Source organism: Dromiciops gliroides, chromosome 1 (genome assembly GCF_019393635.1).
Source record: "Dromiciops gliroides isolate mDroGli1 chromosome 1, mDroGli1.pri, whole genome shotgun sequence".
Taxonomy (NCBI): domain Eukaryota; kingdom Metazoa; phylum Chordata; class Mammalia; order Microbiotheria; family Microbiotheriidae; genus Dromiciops; species Dromiciops gliroides.
The window spans coordinates 29,253,829-29,278,243 of record NC_057861.1 but is presented as its reverse complement, the minus strand read 5'-3'; the positions used below and the strand labels follow the sequence as shown (position 1 = coordinate 29,278,243).

General features: G+C 42.2%; 1 protein-coding gene across 1 annotated transcript in view; it reads left to right on the top strand.

Moving 5' to 3' along the window:
* CCDC63 (coiled-coil domain containing 63) overlaps positions 1 to 24,415 on the top strand; it is a 40,844-nt gene that overhangs the window by 1,854 nt on the left and 14,575 nt on the right. Inside the window, exons 2-4 of the mRNA XM_043977818.1 lie at positions 2,122 to 2,311; positions 17,434 to 17,553; positions 20,480 to 20,661. Of these exons, the coding sequence (XP_043833753.1) occupies positions 2,122 to 2,311; positions 17,434 to 17,553; positions 20,480 to 20,661 (492 nt within the window). The remainder of the gene's footprint in view (positions 1 to 2,121; positions 2,312 to 17,433; positions 17,554 to 20,479; positions 20,662 to 24,415) is intronic.

Here is a 24,415-nt window from a genome sequence, read left to right as displayed (position 1 = left end):
ATGGGGAGGGATTACTCAGCCTTGAAGTCTTTCCCCACCCCCTCCTTTCATTTCAATCCAATAAGCATTTATTGAGCTACTATAGTAGGCCAAACACTTCACTTTTGTTGTTGTTCAGTCATGTTCAACTCTTCCTGACCCCATCTGGGGTTTTCTCGACAAAGATACCCAAGTGGTTTTGCCATTTCCTTCTCCAGCTCTTTTTACAGATGAGGAAACTGAGGCAAACAAGATTAAGTGATTTGCCCAGGGTCAACACAACTAGTAAGTGTCTGTGACTGGACTTGAACTCAGATCTTTCTGATTTCAGGGCTGGCACTCTACCCAATGCACCACCTATCTGCCCTAGTTTTCATTGTATTGGATTCTTTCTGAATCCTCTTTTATTTATTTGCTATTCCTCAAAGAAGACACTCCATCTCTGAGTCTATGCATTTTCACTGGCTGTCCTCCATGCCTGGAATTCTCTCCCTCCTCTTCACCTCTTGGTTACTCTGGCTTCCTTTCAAGTCCTGACAAAAATCATACCTTCTATAGGAAGTCTTTCCTCCTCCCCCCACACCCCCTAAATGCTAATGCCTTCCCTCTGGGATTCTTTCCAATTCTCCCTGGTTAAATCTTGTTTGTTATACAGTTGTTGGCATGTTGTCTCCCCCATTAAACTGTGAATTCCTTGAAGAGTAAGGGATATATTTTGCCTTTCTTTGTATCCCAGCATTTAGTACTGTGCTTGGCACATAATAGGTGCTTAATAAATGCTTGTTGACCTGACTTTACTACTACCCATGTGCATCTCCCAACACAGTGCATGTGGGTGAGGAAAAGAAGGGGAGAGGGATTAGATAGGGAAGAAAATAAAGTGAAATAGAGACAATTTGGTAAGTGGTTAGTAGCCGAAGTAGATGATGGGTGGTGGTTTACATGTAATTTTTGTCTATATGTTTATAAATTTACTCCGAAACCTAAATTGAAGCATTTGTGAGGAAGAGGGAGAGGTTAAGCTGTGTAACATCATTAGAACAATGCTTGGCATATAATAGGTGGCATAGTGCATAGAGATCTGAACCTGGAGTCAGGAAGACTCATCTTCATGAATTCAAGTCTGGCCTTAGACACTTACAGGCTGTGTGACCCTGGCAAGTTACTTACCCCTGTTTGCCTCAGTTTCCTCATCTGTGAAAGGAGCTAGAGAAGGAAATAGCAAACCACTCTGGGGTCTTCACCACGAAAACCCCAAATGGGGTCGCGAAGAGTCGGACATGACTGAAAATGACCAAACAACAGCAACAAGTAGCACACAGTAGGCACTTAAATGCTTGTTGACATGACACAGAGGAAGAATTTGGGATCAATGGACCCAATCCTGGGTCACTTACTTGCTACCTGTGTGATACTGAGCAAGTCCCTTAGTCTCTGGTCCTCCTGTAACTCCCTTAGTTGCTAAGTCATGGATGGGTAACCAGGTGGTGTTGGTGGAGGGAATTCCTACTGGCACAAATCACAGATCCTTGATGTTTTCACAATCTGTTCCATGTTTGGAATCAAATAACCTGGGTTTGGATTCAGGTTCTGTGGTTCATTGCCAGTGTGATCCCCCTTCTTTGGGGAAGTGATAGTCTATTAAATGAGGAGGCTGGAGTAGAAGATCTTTATAGTCCCTTCCAGCTCAGACCGGGGATAGACACGAACCTATGAATTCCTGGATGAGAATCTCCCTCTACCAAAGCAGGTCAGCCCCTTCCCTGAAACTTGTATCTCTAGAGTTTGTTTGTTTGTTTTTGTGGGGCAATGAGGGTTAAGTGACTTGCCCAGGGTCTCACAGCTAGTGTCAAGTGTCTGAGGCTGGATTTGAACTCAGGTCCTCACGAATCCAGGGCCAGTGCTTTATCCACTGTGCCACCTAGCTGCCCCCCCCCCCCCCGCTAGAGTTTTACCTAAGCAGTAAGAGGTGAGGTGCCTCTCAAACAGTCCATATGGTATCAGAGGCAGCATAGGAACCTATGTCTTTCCCAGTTCTGAGGCCAGCTCTCTAATCATTCTGTCACACTGCTACTGAGATCTATGATAAAGAAAAACCAATGTACCTAAGATTGGTCACATGTTTTTTTTTTTTTTAAACAGTAAAGAGATAAATGTCTTACAAGAGGAGCAAGATGAGATTGCACTGCTTTTGAGTCTTGTGAGATCACCTAAGAACTTGGAGCTGGATGATAAAAATTACACCGAACTCAAATTTTTGCTACAAACCAAGGATGAATATGATGCTTTAATTAAGGCAATGAAATCCCTATTAACAGAACTGGATGAGAAGGTGCAGTCTTTTTCTTAACAGCTAATCAGGATCTGTTGGTAGGGATGGGGGAGCAGGGGAGGTGCGGGGTGGGGGGAGAAAGAAACTGGGGATGATTTGGGAAAGACCTGTTTCCAGAAATATAACCAGGGCAGGGTCACAGGTGCTTTGTCCCTGGGTAAAAAATTTGAAATGCTTCACATGTAGTTAGCAAGAATAATTAGTTAAAATAAGAAACTATAAGATTAATAAAGGGCAAAGTTCTTCTCATTCCAACTTCCCATTCCTTCCCCTTAACCAAGGGCATACTTTGTGGTGGTTACCCTGGACACAAAAATTCCTAGTTTCCGATACCCACTTTGTATGATATGTTCACCCCCTCTCCCATTTCTTTCACTGAATCTTCTCAATCAACTCTCATGTGTCTGCAATTGACCATAGTTTCCACCATTATCACATGTCAACCAGGGAGATAAGAAGCAAGAGAGATGACTAAGAGAAGATGGAAAAGAATGCCATCACAGGATGCCATAGACCAGTTAGCATGTGACAGGAGGCATTAGGACTTCCTGAAAATGAAAAGCAGTGGAGTCAGTGGAGTTTTTGAGATCAGAGACTGTTTGATTTTTGTCTTTGCAGGCCCAGTAACTAGCACAGTGCCTGGCACACAGTAGGACTTCAATTCTGGTTTGTTGATTGATTGCAGAGGAAAGAGCACTGTCAGAGCACCTCAGCCACACTTAACCTTTCTAGACCCCAGTTTCCTTCCCTGTCAAATGAAAGGGTTGAGCAGGCTTGCATAGTGGAAACAGCCCTAGATTTAGAGTTGGCAAACCTGGGTTCAAATTCTGACTGGGCCACTTACTGGATCCAGCATATTACAGTAGAGAGAGCTTTGGCTCAGGAGCCCAAAGAGCTGGGATCAAATTCCTCCTTTGGTATTTACTTTCTGGCGTAAGACACTTCATTTCCCTGAGTCTCAGTTTCCTCATCTGTAAACCTGGCAAAGTTACAGGAGTGATTTGCCATTTCCTCCTCCAGCTCATTTGACTGATGAGAAAACTGAGGCAAGCAGAGTTAAGTGACTTGACCAGGGTCACACAGATAGTAAGTATCTGAGCCAGGATTTGAACTCATGATGATTTAAGTCAGAAAGATCTGAGTTCAAATCTGAACTCAGAAAAATAATAGCTATAAGGGCAAGTCATGTAACCTCTGTCTGCCTCAGTTTCCTCACCTGCAAAACAGGGATAATAATAGCCCCTGCCTCTCAGGCTTATTGTGAAGGATCCAGTGAGATTATAATTGTAAAGCACTTAGCACAGTGCCTGACACATAGTAAGTGTTATATAGATGTTAGCTATGGTTATCATCTTACAGAAGAAATAATAAGCTGGTTGGGGAACCACAGCTGGCTCAGGGTGGAAAAAAACCTCAACGCTCTCCTTTTGCTGCAGTCTTTGCCAGCATCTCTCATTGGCTGACACTGTAATTACTCAGAGGATCCCAGGAGCAGTGCAAAAACCTTGAGCTGCCCCAGGGGATAAACTTCAGAATTTCATCGCAGGCGTCTTCAGAAAAATTGCTGACTGCAGTTTTCCTGGGTGAGGAACCTGGGCTTGGCCAGTCTGAGGATACACAGTATGAGATGCTGCCATTGCCTTCTTATTCAAAAGTACGGCAGGCTGAAGACCTCTCCTTAGGGATGGACGGGGCAAGGGCAGAGCAGAGGAGACTACAGAACATCTGTCTCCTGGCTACAAAATAAAGTGGAGACTCTGTTTTACATAATGATATAATCTGGAGACAACTTGGAGACCATCTAGGCTGCCCCCTGCCCCTAGTTTTACAGCTGGGGAAACTGGGTTGGGGAGTTGAGTGACTTGCCTGAGGTTCCATAGCTAGTAAGGTTAAAGGTGAAATTTAAACTCAGATCTCTCATTCCAAATACTGGATTCTTTCTCCTGTACCATACTGCATCTGGTTCAGTGGTTCTTTTTTTTTTTTAATTTATTAAATTTTTTTTTTTTGGTGAGGCAATTAGGGTTAAGTGACTTTCCCAGGGTCCCACAGCTAGTAAGTGTTAAGTGTCTGAGTCTGGATTTGAACTCAGGTCCTCCTGACTCCAGGGCCGGTGCTCTATCCACTGCACCACCTAGCTGCCCCTGGTTCAGTGGTTCTTAACCTGGGATCTGTAAACTTTGCTTTAAAAAGGTTTTGTTTTGTTTTTGTTTTTGTTTTGCAGGGCAATGAGGGTTGTGACTTGCCCAGGGTCACACAGCTAGTAAGTGTCAAGTGTCTGAGGCCAGATTTGAACTCAGATCCTCCTGAATCCAGGGCCGGCACTTTATCCACTGCACCACCTGGCTGCCCAAAAAGTTTTTTTTTAAACTATATTTCAATATAATTTTTTTCTTCTTTATATTAAATATTTTATTTTAAACATTTAAAAACATGATTCTGAAAAGGATTCACCAGACCTCCAATAAAATAAAGACAACTAGGGGGTGCCATACTGCACAGAGCACTGGGCCTAGAGTCAGGAAGAACTGAGTGCAAATCCAGCCTCAAACATGTTCTGGCTGTGTGACCTTGGACAATTCACTTAACTGCTGTTTGCCTCATTTTCCTCATCTATAAAATGAGGATAATAATAGCACCTATCTCACAGAGTTGTTGTGAGGATCAGATGAGATAATATTTATTAAGTGCTTAGCACAGTGACTGGTACATATTAGGCCTTATAGAAATGCTAGTATTTTTTTCCTTCAGGGCAATGAGGGTTAAGTGACTTGCCCAGGGTCACACAGCTATTTAGTGTCAAGTGTCTGAGACCACATTTGAACTCAGGTCCTCTTGAATCCAGGGCCAGTGCTTTATTCACTGAGCCACCCAGCTGCTCTCCAGTAATTCTTCTTTTTTTTTTCTTTTGTTTTCTTTCTTTCCTTTCTTTCTTTCTTTCTTTCTTTCTTTCTTTCTTTCTTTCTTTCTTTCTTTCTTTCTTTCTTTCTTTCTTTCTTTCTTTTTGGTGAGGCAATTGGGGTTAAGTGACTTGCCCAGGGTCACACAGCTATTAAGTGTCAAGTGTCTGAGGCAGGATTTGAACTCATGTCCTCCTGAATCCAGTGCTGGTGCTCTATCCACTGCGCCACCTAGCTGCCCCATTCCCAGTAATTCTTATTAAGAACCTCTGATTTAGTCCAACACTCTCATTTCCCATATGAGGAAAATGAGACTGAGGGAGTCTTAGTCACTGACTTCCCTGAAGTCACACAGACAATAAACATAAGTGGTAGGATTTGAATGCAGGCTGTCTGACTCCAAAGCCAGTGAGTACTCTTTCCCATCCTAAATTGTATCTAGTCTAATCCATTCATTTTGCAGATAATGAAATTTAGGCCCAAAGAGTAGAATATCAGTAGGAAGTTTTGAACCCAAAGCCAATTCACCTTCCCCTGTATCACATGGCATCTAATCCAACCCCTTCCTTTTACAAATGAGACCGAGGAGAAAACACAGAAGGGAAACAACATGTCCAAGGTCACACAGATTGTAAATAAGAGATAGAATTTGAACCCGGGACCTCAGAGTCCAAAGCATCAATGGTCTTTCTACTGCTCCCCCACCCACCACCTTCAGCTAATTTGGAAGATTTCATGTTAAATATGTCATGATAGCAGATACAAAAAGAAAAAGCAGAAACACATAGGATTATAAAATTATAATTTTGGAGTTAGAGTTGTGTGAATCAACAGCCTGTTAAGAATTTTGAAGACTCTTCAAATTCATCATAGATATCACCTAAGTATATGGTCCTGATTTAATGACAACCAAGGGCACCATTTAATGACAACCAAGGGTAATGTAGAATAGTGGGGTCAAACACAAATAGAAACTGGGGCCACTCAATCATACATAAAGATCCCTATAGCCTAGAGAGTGACTTAGAAAACCACATATTAATATTATCTATGTCCTATGGCATTTTCATTTTGTTAAATACTTCCCAGCCACATTACAATCTGGTTCAGAGTGTTATGAGCCAAAGGAGCCCATGGCTGCCATCTTGGACACTTGTGTTGGAGTGGAAAGAATACTGGACTGGGAGCCAAGAACTCTGGGTTGGAATCCTAGCTCTAAGGTTTGCTAACTGTGTGTCTGTGAGCAAGTCATGATATTTTTCTATAGACTCTGTGAAATGGAACCAATGATACTTTCCCCATTTGCTTTTCCAGTGTGGAGAGGGAAATACTTCATAAATTTCAGTCGTTCTGTGGGATCCTATCATGGCCGTGAGCAAGTTTCATTGCTGGAAAAAGTTTAAATGAGGAAGGATTTCATCCGTAGTACTTACCATCAGGAGAATTAATTCTTCCTCCAGAGTGTTGGACCCTGAATCTAAGATTCAGCTCATGGCCTCCCTCCCTTTAGAGAGGGTCAGGGTCACAGGTTAATGGAGCGTTCATATTCTTATAGCATTTTACAGTTTAAAAGTGATTTTAATAACTAACATTTATACAGCCTTTTAAAGCTCGCTAAGTATTTTTATACACATTAATTCACTTGATCCTTAAAACAGCCTGGTAGGTAGGTAGGCAGGCAGGCAGGCAGGCAGGCAGGCACTATTATTATTCCTATTTCACAGATGAGGAAATTGAGGCTGCGAGTTTCAGTGACTTGCCCAGGGCCACACAGTGATGAAACAGTTGAGGCAGGATTTAAACTCAGCTCTTCCTGATTCCAAGGTCTGTGCTCTATCAGCTGTGCCATCTCACTGCCTGGTTAAGATAACCTTGAAAGATGGGTAGGATTCTAGATTGAGAGCTGGAAGGATCTGGAAAGATATCATTGAGTCTTACCTCTTTACAGATGAGGAAACTGAGGCCCCTAGAGGTGAGGCAACATAGCGTCTGGAAGGACAATCAGAACCTGAGTTTTCCTGATTCTGAGTCCAATGCCCTAGCTATGATACTATGATGCCTTGAATGGAGATGGACCTTTCCCAGGATGCTTGGAAGCATTGTTCTATTTTATATTAATTAATTAATTAGTTTGTTTGTTTGCTTATTTATTTACAGTTTTGAATCCCAAATTCTATCCCTCTCTCATTCCCTCCCTTCCTAACCTCCCCCTTCCCCAAGGTTATAAGCAGTCAGTATAGGTTTTACAATGTGCAATTATGTAAAACATTACCCTATTAGTAATTTTGCATAAAAAGATTCAAGTAAAAAAAAAGAGAAAGCACAAAATAGCATGCTTCAGTCTGTGTTTAATATCAGTTCTTTCTTTGGAGTTGGAGAGTATGCTACATCATTAGTCCTTTGGGATTATCTTGGATCATCGTATTGCTGAGAATAGTTGTCATTCACAGTTCTTCATCAAACAATATTGCTTCTCTGTGCACAATGCTCTCTTGGTTCTGTTCCCTTCACTATACATCAGTTCATACAAGTCTTTCCAGGCCTTTTTGAAGTCATCCTGCTTGTCATTTCCTATAGCACAATGATATTCCATCACCATCATACACCACAGTTTGTTTAGCCATTCCCCAATGGATGGGCATTCCTTTGATTTCCAATTCTTAGCCACCACAAAAAGAAATGCTAGAAATATTTTTTGTACAAATAGGTCTTTTTCTCTTTTTGGAGATGTCACATAGGAAGATTTAGAATGAATCAGGCACTTCTGACCCACATGAATTTTATCCAGATAATGTCAACATTAGGCGGTGTGGGAATGCTTTTGGGGACTCTTGTTCAGATACCAGTCAGACAAGATGGCCCAGAGGGCCCTTTCAACAATGTGATTCCATGACTCACACAGGACCCTCCATCTCTAGGCTCCTGGGCACTTTCTCTGACCACCTGCCATGCCTGGAATGTTCTCTCCCTTCATTCTTGCCTCCTGGTTTCCCTGACTTCAAGTTCCAGCTAAAATCCTACCTTCTACAGAAAAGCCTTTCCTGATCACTTTTATTTATTTTTTTTGGAGGCAAACAAGGTTAAGTGACTTACCCAGGACTTGCTTAGGATCACACAGCTAGTACCTGAAGTCAGATTTGAACTTAGGTTCTTCTGACTCCAGGGCCAGTGCACCACCTAGCTGCCCTTCCTGATCACTCTAAATGCAAGTGCCTCCCTTCTGAAATTACTTCCCATGTACCTTGTGTGTGTATATGTATGTATTTATGTATGTATATGTGCACACATGGGTATATTTGTGTGTATGTACACATATATCCAAACACACACACACACACACACACACACACACACACACACACACACACACACACACACACACGGGACTAATAAGGGTTGCTTCCAAATCTAGATTTATCAAGCAGGCTTTACCAGAAGATTATTAAGAATGCACATGTCAAGTATCTGCATTTGTGATTCACACAATAGACAAAACAAGCAAAGCAATTAAGAGGTATTTGCGAGGAGGTGTCCGGAAAAAGCTTTGATGACTCAGGAATGTTGAGAGAAGCACTAGAATTATTTACTACAGGCAGGTCTTTGTTTCCCCTAATTGTTTTGAGTGGCTACCCTTTGTCTGTAGGATTGATTCAAATGTGCAGCCCACTTCCAGGGCCATTTTTGGCACTGCCTGCAAATGAGCTAGTTTGGACCTATGAGCCATCAGATACATAACACAAAAATAAATCCCAAGTTGCATAGATTCCTTCCATTTTAACAATCCATCTGGAGAATTCAGAACCCAATTCTTTCCACTGATAAAAGCATTGGGGGTTCTGGCTTGAATCCTACTTCTGCTATGTTTCTTTTATCTTATTTCTTGTGGGTCATAGAGACTAAATCAAAAGAGCAAAAATGATTTAAAATTTCTATAACTTATGTCCCCTCATTGCTGGTAGATGAAGGGCTAGACTTGGAAGACCTAGGTTCCAGTCCTTTCTCTGACATTTGCTCTATGCTCTTGAACAAAATGACTTCTCTTAGCCTTGGTTTCTTCACCTACATTAAAGGAGGTGATACCACAGCACCTAGCTTCTGGGTTTGTTGTGAGCTCCAATGATGCATAAGGGACTTTTGCCAACTTTAAAATACTAAAGAAATTTGAGTTTAGAGGAATCAGTGAATATAAAAGGCATTTATTAGAGGTCACCATGTGCCAAAACTGTTCCTTGCTGGGGATAGGAATTCAAAATGGCGACAAATCCTGCCCTCAAGTAATTTGCCTTCAAATAGGGGAAACACATAAAAGAATGTACAGCTCTCTCCTACGGAGGTGGTGGGTTCCTGTAATCCCTGTTACCAGGGAGGTTGAGGCTGGTCAGCTTCTCGATCTTGTATACACATTAAGTCTAAGGCCAATATGGCAAACCCCCTTCCCCAGGAGGGTGGGGGAGGAGGACATCGTGCCTCTTAAAGATAAGCCCCACAGATGGAGTCAGTCAAAGCTCAATTGTCAATCAGCAGCAGGGTCTGGCTTATAAGTGCACTTCCAGCCTGGATCATTTGAGGATATCTAGCCTCAAAAAAAGATATGGGGTGGAAATAGTAATGGTAAGTGGAGCCATTAGGGAGTAGACTCACATGTCCTTTCCAGGAACAAAGATGGAGTTGATTTGATTACGGTTCCAGAATGGGAAGGGGAAGGGGGCAGCATAAAGGCATTGCAAATGGTTGTCAGGTGGCATGCCCTGATATGGTGGATGGCTCAGGAATACCCTCCCCCTCCCCCTCCTCCCAATCAGGATGTCAGGGCAGGAGGTCCAGGGATGCAAAGGCTAACCCTTTCAGGTCTAGTGGATGGAGCTGGCTCCAGAGTTAGGAATCCAGGGACACCATGGACAAAGATTCTTAACCTTTAGCAGTGACCCCAGCTAATTCTCTGAGACTATAAATTGCAGAGAAGGTGCCTATCTAAATTAAGAAAAGGAACTTCATTTAGAAGTTACCTGGAGCAGCAAAATCATAGGTCTGGAGCTCGTTGCCCCCCCCCCAACCCCCAACAACCCAGTTATTATTAATATTTGTGATGCCTTGAAAAGAAATCTTGTCAGAATTAAGTAGCAAATTTAAGTTAAAATGGGTCAACTATTTCTGTCCATAGATATTGATACAATGGTCAGTGTCTGCCTATGGATAGCGAAGGATAAAGGGAAAAAGGGAGGGGTTTGGATTTTGGAGTTTTAGTGTGATTTCCTCCTCTGCCTTGTCACCTAAAAACTTTCCCACAGTTCCATTCATCTCCCCTCCTTTCCTCCTATTTTGGAGGAATGTTAGGGGCAGTGGAGGAGTAATGGAAAGAGTACAGAACTGATACAGTCAAAAGGTCTGGGTTCTTGGTCTGATCCTCTCACTAACTAACTGTGTGACCTTGTGCAAGTCATGTTAAACAGTGACTTTCCCAGCCACTGCTTCCTCAATTGCAAGATGAGATTGGACTAGATCAGGGCTTCTTAACCTTGGGTCCAGGAACTTGGTTTTAAATATACTTTGATGACTATATTTCTTCTTCTTCTTCTTCTTCTTCTTCTTCTTCTTCTTCTTCTTCTTCTTCTTCTTCTCCTTCTCCTTCTCCTCCTCTTTCTCCTCCTCCTTCTTCTTCTCTTTTTCCTTCTCCTCCTCCTTCTCCTTCTCCTCCTCTTCCTCCTCCTCCTCTCCCTCCTTCTCTTTCTTCTATCCAGAGATCTGAGGGGTCATTTTTTCCATGTTTCTCTAATTTGTTTATGATGTGACCATTTGGTCACATGTCTATTTGGAGCTTATCTTGGTATATGTAGGGAGGTATTTGTTTAAATCTATTTTTTTTTTAATATCACTTCAATTTTCCCAGCAGGTTTTTGTCTTGTTTTATTTTGTTTTTATCAGATAGTGAATCCTGGTCCCGTTTTATAGTTGAGGACAGGAAGGAATTAGCTAATTGACAGAGATGGAGGAGCACTAACTCTGGTGTCCAAGGGCTTGGGTTTAAATCCTTCCTCTGACGTGTACTACTGATACTTATGTAACCATGGGCAAGTCACTTAACCTCCTTAGGCCTAAGTTTTCTCATCTGTAAAATGAGGGGGTTGGACTAGAAGATTTCTGAGGTTCTTTGCAGCTCTAGATCTATGATTCTATGATGAGACAGAGAGAGACAGAGACAGAGAGACAGAAGGGAGAGAGAGACACACAGAGAGACAGAGAAGGGAGAGAGAGAGAGAAGGGAGAGAGAGACACAGAGAGACACACAGAGGGAGACACAGAGAGAGACAGAGAATGGAGAGAGACAGAAGGGAAGGAGAGAGAGAGAGAACAAGAAAGAAGGAGAAGAGGTGGAAGTAAGGTGATAGGCTCTCATTCTGGTGGAGGAATGCACATTTTGAAGTTTGCATTGTTTTCATCCTTTAAGGTTCCACTCAGGGGCCATCTCTCTAATACATTTCCTCATCATCTCTAAAGCCATCTATCCTCAAACATCCCCAAAGCACTCTGGGTGTCTTCACCCCTCCCCCATATTTTTTTTTGCCGGGCAATGGGGGTTAAGTGACTTGCCCAGGCTCACACAGCTAGTAAGTGTCAAGTGTCTGAGGCCGGATTTGAACTCAGGTACTCCCGACTCCAGGGCCGGTGCTTTATCCACTGTGCCACCCAGCTGCCCCATAGAATTCTTACTATAGTATTTTATATTGCCTATCACACCTTCCCCAAACCCAACCCTGGGTGACTGCTGCCATCTGCCTCCTTTGCCTTTGTTTGCTGTTGAATAAAGTGGTAAGAACTGTGCTTACTGGGTCCATCCAAAAGTATGTTACACATTATCAGCTCAGGCTTCACTGTTACTCCTTCCAAGGCAATTCACTCTTCCAGTCACCACAGAGTCTATTCCAAACCTTTTTGTCTCTCCTCAAGTATTCCACCCACCCTCCACCCTCTAGGCTGAAGACTTCACCTTATATTTCACTGAGGAAAGTGCCGTCTTTCACTGAGCTAGCTCGCTCTCTCCTCCTACTCACCTCTAATCTCTCAGACATCTGTCACCATCTCTTTCAGTCCTGGCTACCCCAAAGACGTGACTTTTCTCCTTGCCAAGGAAAACTCCTTCACATGTGACATGATCCCACTCCTTCCCATTTTCTTCAACAAATCACTCCCTCAATCATTCCCACTCTCTCTCTGTTCTTCAGTCTCTCCCTATCTACTGTCTTCTTTCCCTCTAGCTATAGGCAAGTCTAGGGCACCTAGGCAGCACAGTGGTTAGAGCACTGGCCCTAGAGTCAAGAGGACCTGAGTTCAAATCTCACCTCAGACACTTGGTAGCTGTGTGACCTTTGGCAAGTCATTTAACTCCAATTGCCTTAAGCATCTGGTTTCATCTCCAATTGTCCTGATATCTTGCCACTGAACCCAGATGACTCTGGAGGATAGAGTGAAGTTGGTGACTTTGCACAGTCCTCCCTCACTTAAATTCAATTCACTGAGAGTTATGACATAACCTCTTCATGTCATAGTCCTCTTCAAGAATGAAGGAAAAATAACAACAAGGCAAGTCTATATCTCCACCAGCTTTTAAAAACTCTCTTGAAGGGGCAGCTAGATGGCGCAGTAGATAGAGCACTGGCCTTGGAGTCAGGAGTACCTGAGTTCAAATCTGACCTCAGACACTTAACACTTACTAGCTGTGTGACCCTGGGCAAGTCACTTAACCCCAATTGCCTCACAAAAAACAAAAAACAAAACAAAACAAAACTCTCTTGATCTGTTCAGTCCCCCAGGGCTATTGTCTTATATACATTCTCCCCTTTGAGGCTAAACTCTTTTTTAAATTGTAATTTAATTTAATTTTTTATTTAAAAGTTTATTTTTTCCCAAGTTACATGTAAAAACAAATTTTAACATAGATTTTTAAAATTTGTGTTCCAAATTCTCTTTCTCCCTCCCTGTCCACCCCCCACTTAAGAACTCAAGCAATTCAATATATATTCAATATATTCAATAGTAGTTATATACGTGTGGTCATGAGAAACATTTCCACATTAGTCAGGCTGTGAAAGAAAACAGACAAAAATGCTTTAGAAAAAGGAACTAAAAAATTATGCTTCAATCTGTATTCAGACAGCATTAGTTCTTTCTCTGGAGATGGATTGCATTTTTCATAAGTCCTTCAGAGTTGTCTTGGATCATTGTATTGCTGAAAATAACTAAGCCTATCATCTTACAATACTGCTGTTATTTTGTATACAGTACATTTCACTTTGCATCAGCTTATGTAGGTCTTAACAGGTTTTTCGGATAGCATCCTGCTCATTATTTTTTGTTTTTTTTGTTTTTTTGTTTTTTGCAAGGCAACGAGGGGTTAAGTGACTTGCCCAGGGTCACACAGCTAGTAAGTGTCAAGTGTCTGAGGCTGGATTTGAACTCAGGTACTCCTGAATTCAGGGCTGGTGCTTTATCCGCTGTACCACCTAGCTGCCCCTTTCATTATTTCTTATAGCAGAATAGTGTTCCATCATAATCTCATCCCACAATTTGTTCAGCAATTCCCCAATTGATGGGCATCTCCTCAATTTCGAATTCAACTTTTAAAAATTTCTTTTTGGATATCACCAGCCTAGTAGTGGCATTAGTAGTTCAAGGAATATGCATGGTTTTATAGCCCTTTTTATAGCCATAGTTTCAAATTTCTCTACAGAATGTTTGAATCAGTTTACAAATTTACCAAGAGTGTATTAATGTCTCATTTTCCCCATATCCCATACAACATTTGTCATTTTCCTCTGCTGTCCTATTATCCAATCCAATAGGTATGAGGTAGTACCCCAGAATTGTTTTGAGGCTGAACTCTTTTTTTTTCTTTTTCTTTTTTGCAGGGCAATGAGGGTTAAGTGACTTGCCCAGGGTCACACAGCTAGTAAGTGTCAAGTGTCTGAGGCCGCATTTGAACTCATGTCCTCCTGAATCCAGGGCCTGTATTTTATCCACTGTGCCACCTAGCTGCCCCAAGGCTAGCCTCTTTAAGAAGGTTGTTTATAATCAATGCTTCCACTTCCTTTCTTCTCACCCTCTTCCAAACCCTCTGTAATCTGGCTTCCACCTTCAATGGTCTTTTCATTGCCAAATCTATTGGCCTTCTTCTCAATCTTCTGGATTTTTTGGTAGCTTTTGACACTATTCATAGTGATTTCTTTCTAGATCTTTCTCCTCTCTCAGTTTTCACAGTTCCTCTCCTGATTCTCCTACCTGTCTAACCACTTCTCATTCTCCTTTGTTGGATCTTCATTCAGATTTGTCCTGCTAACTGTAGATGTTGCACAAGGTGCTGTCCTGGACCCTTTCTCTCTTTTCTCTCTATTATCTTGCTTGGTGATCTCTTCACCCCCCGCCCCCTTATTGCCTGCATTTAGTTATCATCTCTAGGCAGATGATTCCCCAATCTATATATCCAGCCTTAGTCTCTCTCCTGAGCTCTAATCCCTCATCACCAACTGCCTTTTTGACATCTTGAACTGGATGCCGCACAGGCATCTCATAATCTAAAACAGAACTCATTATCTAGCCCCTAATAATTTCCTGCTTCCCAGCCCCCAACTTTCCATCTCCCTAACTTTTCTATGACTGTCAAGGTACAGCCATCCTCTTAGTTGCTCAGGCTTGCAATCTTGGTGTTATTTTTGCCTCCTCACTCACATGCACACCACATTTCTAATTTGTTGCTAAATTTTATCATTTCTATCTTGAACACATCTCTCATAAATACTCCTTTCTCTCCCCTGGCAGTGTCAAAGGTGGTAACAATTTTACTATCCTGCTGCAGGCTCTCATCACCACATTCTTTGACTATTGCAATAGCCTGCTGACTCATCTCCTTGCCTCAACTCCTTTCTTACTCTAATCCATCTTTCACTTCAACATAATTTTCCCAAACCAAGGTCTGACCATGTCACTGCCCTACTCAGCTCCAGAGGCTTCTATTACCTATAGGACTAAATATAATCCTTTTTTTTTTTTTTTGCATTTTTTTCATTACCTGGTCCCTTCCTATCTTTCCCATTTTTTTGAGGTAATCTGGGTTAAGTGACTTGCCCAGGGTCACACAGCTAGTAAGTGTCTGAGGCCAAATTTGAACTCAGGTTCACCTGTCTCTATTCACTATGGTACCACCTGGCTGCCCCATTTCCCATCTGTTTACATGTTACTCCCATGTACACACTCTGTGATCAGTTATTCTGGACTTCTTGATATTCCTCCAGTAGGACCTTCCATCTTCTGACTCCATGTTTTTCCACTGACTGTGCCCCCTTCCTGGAATAATCTCTTCCCTTCCCTCCCCTCCCCTCCCTGGCTTTCTTTAATACTCAGCTCAAACCCCACCTTGTGCAGGAAGCCTTTCCCCCCTCCCCTGCTACTGCCGCTGTCTTCCCTCTGAAATTACCTTCTATCTACTTCACACATATCTTGTATATATCTAATGATTCACATTTTGTCTGCCCACTGGAATTATAAGCTCCTTGAGGGCAGGGATTATCTTTTGCCTTTCATTGAATTCAAATTTGGAGGTGGCTAGGTGGCACAGAGGACAGAAAGCTGGGCCTGAGTTCAAATCCACTCTCAGACACTTACTAGCTGTATGACCCTGGGCAAGTCACATCACTCCTGCCTCAGTTTCCTCATCTGTAAAGTGGGCATGATGATAACACCCACCTCACATGGTTGTTATGAGAGTCGAAAGAGATATTTATTAAATGCTTAGCATAGTTCCTGATACATAGTAAGGCTATATAAATCCTAAATATTATTAATAATAATTATAATTGATTAGAGGAAATAAGATATAGGCAATAAGATTCATTAACTCCAATTGATCTGTAATTTCATCAATTTGGGAGTTTTCTCCAATGACCCATGAAGATCATGCCTCCCAGAAATTCTCCACAGGACGGGTCTGCCTGATGCTGGAGGCCTCCTGCTAGTTTCCTTGATATGGCATAGATGCCAATGGAGCCCACAGGCTGTCCATTGGTTTTCCTGAACTCTCAGTACATGAGCAACCCATCATTTTTCTCATCATTGTTTTCTCATTTGGCATCTTTTTGGTAAAATACTCATATGTAATTCCTTGTTTGCAATGTGATGTGGTCTATGCAATTTCCTCAATGAGAGGAATCCTTTCCTTTCCTTTCCTTCCCCTTCCCTTTCCTTTCTTCCTCCCTTTCCTCCCTCACTCCCTTCCTCCCCTCCCTCCCTCTATCCCTCCCTTCTTCCTTCCTTTCTTCTTTCCTTTTCTATTTTATTAGTTCAGGGAGCTCCCCAATTGAGACTCCTTCTACTATGGCAGATCAGCAACTGCTCTGGATGGGAGAGTCTTATACTAGAGTTTCCTGGAGGCCCTGAGGGGTTAACATGACTCACCAGGATGTGTCAGAGACCCAACTTGAATGTAGGTCTTCCTAACTCCCAGTCCAGCTCTCCATCTGCCAGTGCCATGTCTGGAACTAATCAAATGCTCAGAAGCAGCTCAGTGGCACCAGGGATAGTGTTGGACTCAGAGTCAAGAAGACCTGAGTTCAAATCCCACCTCAGACACCTACTAGCTATATAATCCTGGGCAAGTCAGTTTACTTGTTCACAGCCTCAGTTTCCTCATCTGTAAAATGTAGATCTATATGTAAATCTCAATCTTTAAAATCTCTGGGGGAAAAAATGTAAAATGACCCTCAGAGGTTTGAGGAATAACTTTCACAGAGTTGTTGTTAGGGTCCAATGAGATAACATATGAAAAGTACTTTATAAAAATATCAAAGCATTATGGAAATGTCAGATATTACTACTATTATTATTATTACTGTCCATGGCTTGATTGTTGATTGACTCTATGTGTATTAGTTGTCCAAGGACCAGGCCACCAAGGCTCATTGCAGAGGCTCATTGCCAGGTTTTCTGGGTGCTGGAGGGTGACATGGTATATTTTTTCTGCCATAGCAGCTCTTACAAGCCAACTCCTCGTCATAGAAGTTTGGGGATCTGCATTGGTGCAAGAGGAGTCCCTCCTTCATGCATCACTATCATGGGAAACAAATCATGGGTCGCTAAGTATCAAAGGAAAATGTGGGCAAAATTTGCGTGGGCATCAACACAGCTGAATTTCTTTTCTTCCTCTTCCCTCCCCCCCATCCTCAACCCCACTCCAAGATAATGGACATAGAAAACAAAATATTGAGACAAAAACGGATCTTGGTGAAAATACAAGAAACTCAAAACCCCCGGAAGTTACAAAAGCAAATTTCTATTTTGGAGACCCATTTGAATCTGGTAAGAGACCCTCATTGGCCTTGCTACCCAAACCACCCCTTTCCCTTGCAATGGGCATGAGGGGATGTAATAGGAAAAGAGATGCACTTGGGCAATGGGGGGATCTGAGTTCAAATCCAACCTCTGACAATTATTAACTCTGCTACCTTGGTCGAGTTCTTGTGTCTATGTGGGCCTTAGGTTCCTCTTCTATAAAAGTGAGGGGATTAGAATTTCTGGCTTTTGGAGTCCCAGCTCTAGGCCTGGGATCCTATGATCTTATGGCCTCATTTTCTTTTTTTTTTTCTCTTTTCTTTCTTTTTCTTTTTTTTAATTGTTTTTAGCGAGACAATTGGGGTTAAGTGACTTGCCCAGGGTCACACAGCTAGTAAGTGTTAAGTGTCTAAGGCTGGATTTGAACTCAGGTCCTCCTGACTCCAGGGCTGGTGCTCTATCCACTGCGCCACCTAGCTGCCCCTGGCCTCATTTTCTTAATTTGTAAAATGGGGGTGATCATACACTCCCCACTTACAGGGTTGTGAAGAGGGTAAAACATTGTGTACTTTACCTTGCTTAGGAAAGCCAAGTTATTGGCACCCAGAGGACTTCTGGGGAAGAGGGAGGGGCTCAGGGAAATATTCAATGGGCTATTAACTTTTGGGAGGCCTAGAGGTGAGGCCTACTTCTCTGGGGGGAAATGACCTTCTCTGTGGCCTTTTATTCCAAATTGGTTGTTTCCTGCCCAGGGAAGGATGATAAGTAAAGAGCATAATCTCAGGGTCCCTGGAATTGCCCTGAGTTTCCCCTAAATAATGCTCCCACCATCTCCATGAAACCTGAAATATAACCATCTCTCTCCTGGGGAATGATATCTTTTATCTCCCAGTGATCCATGAGGCTTAAAATGCAACTCCCCTTTGGAGAAGGAAGACACCGGAAAATGCCAACTGAGGATTAAGTGACTTGTATGGTGAAGCAAGGTGGTGCCATGGTGCATAAAGTGGCGTTCCTGGAGTCAGGAAGACTCATCTTGAGTTCTAATCTGACCTCATACACTTATTAGCTGTGTGACTCTGGGCAAGTCACTTAACCCTGTTTGCCTCAGTTTCCTCATCTGTAAAGTGAGCTGGGCAAGGAAATGGCAAAACCACTCCAGTATCTTTGCCAAGAAAATCCCATACAGGGTCACATAGAGTTAGATGTGACCAAACAACAAAAACCCTGTCTTTTCCTGAGACCCCAGTTTAGCAGAGGGAAAAGAGAGTGAGTTGGGGTTCCTTATGTATCTAAAGAAGGTATACTATGATCCTTAGCGCATTTTTGGGGGGTGGGGCAATGAGGGTTAAGTGACTTGCCCAGGGTCACACAGCTAGTAAGTGTCAAGTGTCTGAGGCCAGATTTGAACTCAGATCCTCCTGAATCCAGGGCTGGTGCTTTATCCACTGCACCACCTAGCTGCCCCTAAGTGCATTTTAAAGTGCACCTCAGGTGGGACCTTCCATTTTCCAGTTATCATTTTCCCCACCTCACCCCTTGACATCACATGGCACCTATTTTGTATAGATATTGTTGTTTCCTCTCCTCCCCATAGAATGTACGTTGTTAGTGAGGAGAACCCAGATCTGGTCTCTCACTCTTCCATGCAGTACTGTCTTTAACCTATCTCCTAGATGTGTGTTGTGAGGAACAAATGAATTGTTCTCTGGGAAAACCTTTTGAAAAGTATCAAGTATCAGTCATAGGCTATCTTTAGTGATGGAGCGTCTTTTGAAGCCAAGCAAAAATTGGTTTTTAAAGCTGTTATCCACTGTCTAGAGACACATAGTAGAGAGAAAGTTCTGGCTGAGCAATGCAGGGCAAATAATTTAAATACTCAATGCCTCAGGCAACTCTCTAAGCCTTTGAGCTTCTGAATAGGGGCCAGTCTGCAGTGGTTGAAGGAACTTTCTTCCTGAGGATGACCTATACTGATTTAATCATGGTTCTGGTCCCTAAAAATAAAGCCACAGGCTTATCTGAGCTGGACCCCTTCCACTGGTACAGGGATTGAGCTAACTGGCACCACACTGGAGGAAAGCACATTGATAAACTCTGGAGCTCTGGAGATGTCCAGAGGAGAGCAGTGAGGATGGGGAGTAGACTCATGATCACTCCACCATGAGGGCATGTACAAAGAAGTAGTGTTGTTTAGCTTAGAAAATAGAAGTCTGGGGGTTGGTGGATGGGGGCATGAGAGCTCTCTTTAAGGACTTGAAGAGTCCTAAAGGTTAGCATGTAAAAGAAGGGAATAAACTAATTCTGCTTCCTCCCTTCCACCAAGTTAAAACTAGCAGTGATGGGTGAAAGTTACCATGAGGCCAGCTTAAGAGTGAGAATAAGAAACACTTCCCAGCCATGAGAGCTGTCACAAAGTGGACTGGCCTGCCTGGATGGGTGGGTAGGGTAATCGGCTACCCCCTCACTGTAATCTCTAAGCAAATGCCGGGTGACCACATGCTGGGTGGGATAGAAAGGAGATTCTTTTTAGTTCAGGGGTGGACAGCCACTGGGAGATTCTGGGCTTCTAAGAATAGAGCTATGGGTATGATCGAAAAGACTGGCACACTTCTCAGGACACAGTGATTAATCACAGCTTCCAAAGGGGAAGAAAGGGAGTCTCTTTAAACTTCTTGCATGAGAAGCAGCCTGATATAGGGGAAAGAGCCCTAGGCTGGGAGCCAGAGACAAGCTATGCTGCTTACTTCCAGCTGACTTTGGGAAAGTCACTTTCTTTCTTTGATCTTCAATTTCTCCCTCTGTAAAATGAATGAGTTGGACCAAATGGGCTTTGAGATCTCTTCCAGCTCTAAATTCTTTTTCTTGGTACTTGAGAGCCACACACCACATTTCCATGCAGAGCTGTTTCTCCCTTTTCCCACTAAACCCTGACAAGTGGTCTCTTGGGTAGGTGACTGTCCACTTTGACACGATGCTAACCACCAATTCCAAACTCCGGCATGACATAGAGGATCTGCGGTTTGAGAAGGCAGCATATGACCATGTCTACCAGCAGCTCCATCGTCGGCTTGTGATGCAGAAGAGAACAATGCATGTGGCCATTGAGCAGTCTACGCAAGCTTACAACCAGCGGTAGGCAGGATAAGAAAAAAGGCGGGTTGGGAGAGGACCTTTGTGGGTCTTGGATGAGAATCTGGCATCCCCCTTTGGACTTAGAGGGAAAAAAAATCCACTTCCGTTTTGATTATACAGAGGTTTTGTCTCTTCGCTGTGGAAAGATATGTGTCACTTATAAATCAAGGTTTAATTTTTGAGAGGCAAAGCTGGCTTTACGACAAAGTATTTCTGTAAAGTAAACCCTGTAGAGTTCCATGGAAAAATTAGAGATGTGTTTGCATAGGGGAAAAAATTCCCCCATATACTTCCAGTGCCCAAAATGATAATTTATGATCCTATCTACCTATCCATTTGTTCACTCACTCACCCACCCACTCATCCATCCATCTGTCCATCTTTCTGTGTATCTATCCATCTATCTATGCTAGAAACATTCAGTGCAGAAGAGGGTGAATGTGGTGGCCAAGTCAGTGGGGTCCTGGCTTTTATAGTTCTGGGAATACTTTATTTAGGAACCTCAGAATACTCTCTTCTACAGTTCTAGGCTCCAATTCATGTTCTGCTGCTACCTGTGTAACCTTGGGCAGACCAGCTAACCATTCTAGGTCTCAGTTTTTTCATCTGTAAAATGAGGACGGTGGATTAGATTTCCTCTGAGATTCCTTCTAGCTCTAAGTAATGATATTATGAACCTATTTTTAGTACTTTGGAGACTCTTGGGCTCCGGGCATCCATAGCACCTAGCACAATGACTTGCTGCTATTCCTATATGGAGAAGGGCTGTGATTATGTCGGCCTGAAGCACTGAGGGATTAGTGACTTGGCTAGGGTCATACAACTAGTTAGTGTCAGAGGAAGGATTTGAAATCAGATCTTCCTGATTTCAAGTTTCCTGCTGTACCATACTACCTTTTATGTATGTGATCTGTACATGATGGATACTTAATACATGTTTAATGTGTTCAATTGAATGTTTAGGGATCCTTTGACTCCTCTGGGTTCACAGTTTCTGGGGCTTGGTTCCCCCGACTTGAACCTTTTTTTTTTTTTGAGTTTAGGACTAGAGTGATTCAGTGGAAAAGGCACCTGTAATGTTCACATCCCACCTCTAAGGGTGACTGCCTGTGTGACCTTGAACAAGTCACTTGAAATCCTCATTTAGTCCAACTCCCTCATTTTACTGATAAGGAAACTGAGGGCCAAGGAGGTCAAGTGATTTACTCAAGGTCACATGGGTAGTTAGAGGCTAACTAATGGAAGATTATATCTATTACCTCAAAATTCAGACCTCAAGTTTAATGAATAAGGGATTCGGGGGCAGCTAGGTGGTGCAGTGGATAGAGCACTGGCCCTGGATTCAGGAGGACCTGAGTTCAAATCCGGTCTCAGACACTTAACACTTACTAGCTCTGTGACCCCGGGCAAGTCACTTAATCCCAGTTGCCTCACCAGAAAAAAAATGAATAAGGGATTCATAAGTTTATTAACTTATTATAAATATATTAGGTCCAAATTCTGTCCAATGGACCTTACTTAAAATGAAGAAATACTTAATAACCACTGTTCCCTGTCTACTTCTCCAGCTGGAAGTGAGGTCAAATTCAGAAAATTGTTGCAGCCACCTTGAATGAGAGACACTGTCCTCATCAATAGCTATCTCATCTATGTCAAAACTCCTGTCTTTGTTTTCTCATAAAAAGAGGCAGGCTATAATCTTGGGAGGTTAGGAACACTCCATTTTTCTGCCAAGTCCGGATAATTTGAAGTATTTTGGATTTAGGATAGAGAAACTATGTAGAAGAGCCTTGTCTTGTAAGTGGTTTGGTGTTATGACAGACATAATCTGACTGAATTCTCCCTTAGGAGGGGCAGATGCTACCTTGTTACCAGAGTAACAAAGAGCCTTGTTACTCTTAGATCTGAAGCCTCACTGAGAAACTATTCTGGATACTGGAAGAAGAGATAGCGTCCTCCATTTCAGACATGAGGTCTAGAAAGTAGCATCTTCTTCCACAAAAGAAAAGTTTGTAGGCTACTGGGAAGGGACATTTCATAAGGTCCGAGTCTGCAACTGATTGATCTTAATTGGTTTGGCCTGAAGACAAATAGAATTAATTCTATCTCCTTATTTTCACTGTGTGTCTATGTTTTAAATGTCTTTTTTTGTCTGCTGTACATGGTTAGGGTTTTTTTTTTTATCCATTCCATCACTTTTCTTTAAATTGGGGGATTTAATCCATTTACATTTAGATTCATAGTTGTTAAGTCTATATTTTTCCCCATTAAACATTTTAGGTTGTTTTTCCTTCCCTCTTTTCTGCTAGCACTTTGCTCCTGTGTTTTAGTTTGATTACACATATCTGATCCAGGTTTTCTCCCAATAACCATGGGAAGAGACCCAATTGCCTTCCCATTATCTTGCCAACCTCAAGTTCTTTGAGTTACTTTTATTATTCTCTCATTTTATCCTTTCTCTTTCCTAGTTAAAAGAAGTGTGACATCTTCCCATTTCCCATCCACCACCCTCCTGCCTCTCCTGCTTCTGTCTTCTCTTCATTTCAGTGATATTAATTTGTAACATCCCTTTCTAAACAATAGTTTTTATTCCACCTACCTTTCTCAAGTCCTTTCCCCTTCTAGGATATGATCAACTGATTTCGGATACTTGACATAGTCAGAGAGATGGAAAGGCTTATTGATCTGTGTATGTGTTTTTCCCTCCTCCTTAAGGGAAGAGACTATATCACTTTGTATTGCCAAAACCTAGAAGAGAGTGCCTAGCCCATAGTACTTACTTAATAAATGCTTATTGAATTAAATCAGCTACCACCTAATAGTCTGCTGAGCAGGAATTATTCATGTTTTCAAATTCTGAGCAAATCTCTGTTTTCAGGGAGTAGCTTTGGGAGTAACCAATTCTATTACTTATCTGTTAAGATCTAATAATATCAAGATTTATTTGGAAAGGTCTAGCTCAAATGAGAGACAGTTAAGTTCTAGGGGCCCTTGGTTCTAAGTTAACTCTGTCGCCTTAGGGAAGGTCTCTGCAACTCCCCAGGTCCCAGTTTCCTCATGTATAAAGCAGGATGGTGAGGATTAATCAGAGATTCTACTCTAATATTTTTTTATTCTATTCTTGGACCCTCTAAGACTGATGGGGCATTGAAGGAAATGTTTTTCTGGTGGGAATAAGAGCTCATTGTCTTCTCATGTACCTTTGTCAACCACACCATGTTTGTTTTTGTTTTTTGCGGGGCAATGGGGGTTAAGTGACTTACCCAGGGTCACAGAGCTAGTAAGCTCAACCACACCATGAGTAGCTAAGAAACAACAGATTCCAGAGAACTACAATTCAAAACAAAACAATTCAATCTAATTCAATTTAACCATTTTTGAGGCCTCCTATGTGACATGCACTATACCTGGGCACTGAGGATACAAAGACAAAAATGGAGTTCTTGCCTTCAAGAAGCTTACATTCCACTAGGAAGATCCAACATAATGATAGTGAAAATATAGCCCTTTATGGTTTGCAAAGTACTTTACACAGATTATCTTTATTTGATCCTCACAACAATTCTTCGAAGTAGGTGCTATTATCTCCATTTTGCAGATGAGGAAACTGAGCATGAAAGTGATTAAGGAAGTGACTTGTCAATGGTCATATAGCTAGTAAAAGTCTGGGGCAGAATCCCAACCCAGGTTTTTCCTAACTTTATCCTTTACACCATCTATCTAGAAAGTTAAGTTAATATGGAATTTATGATAA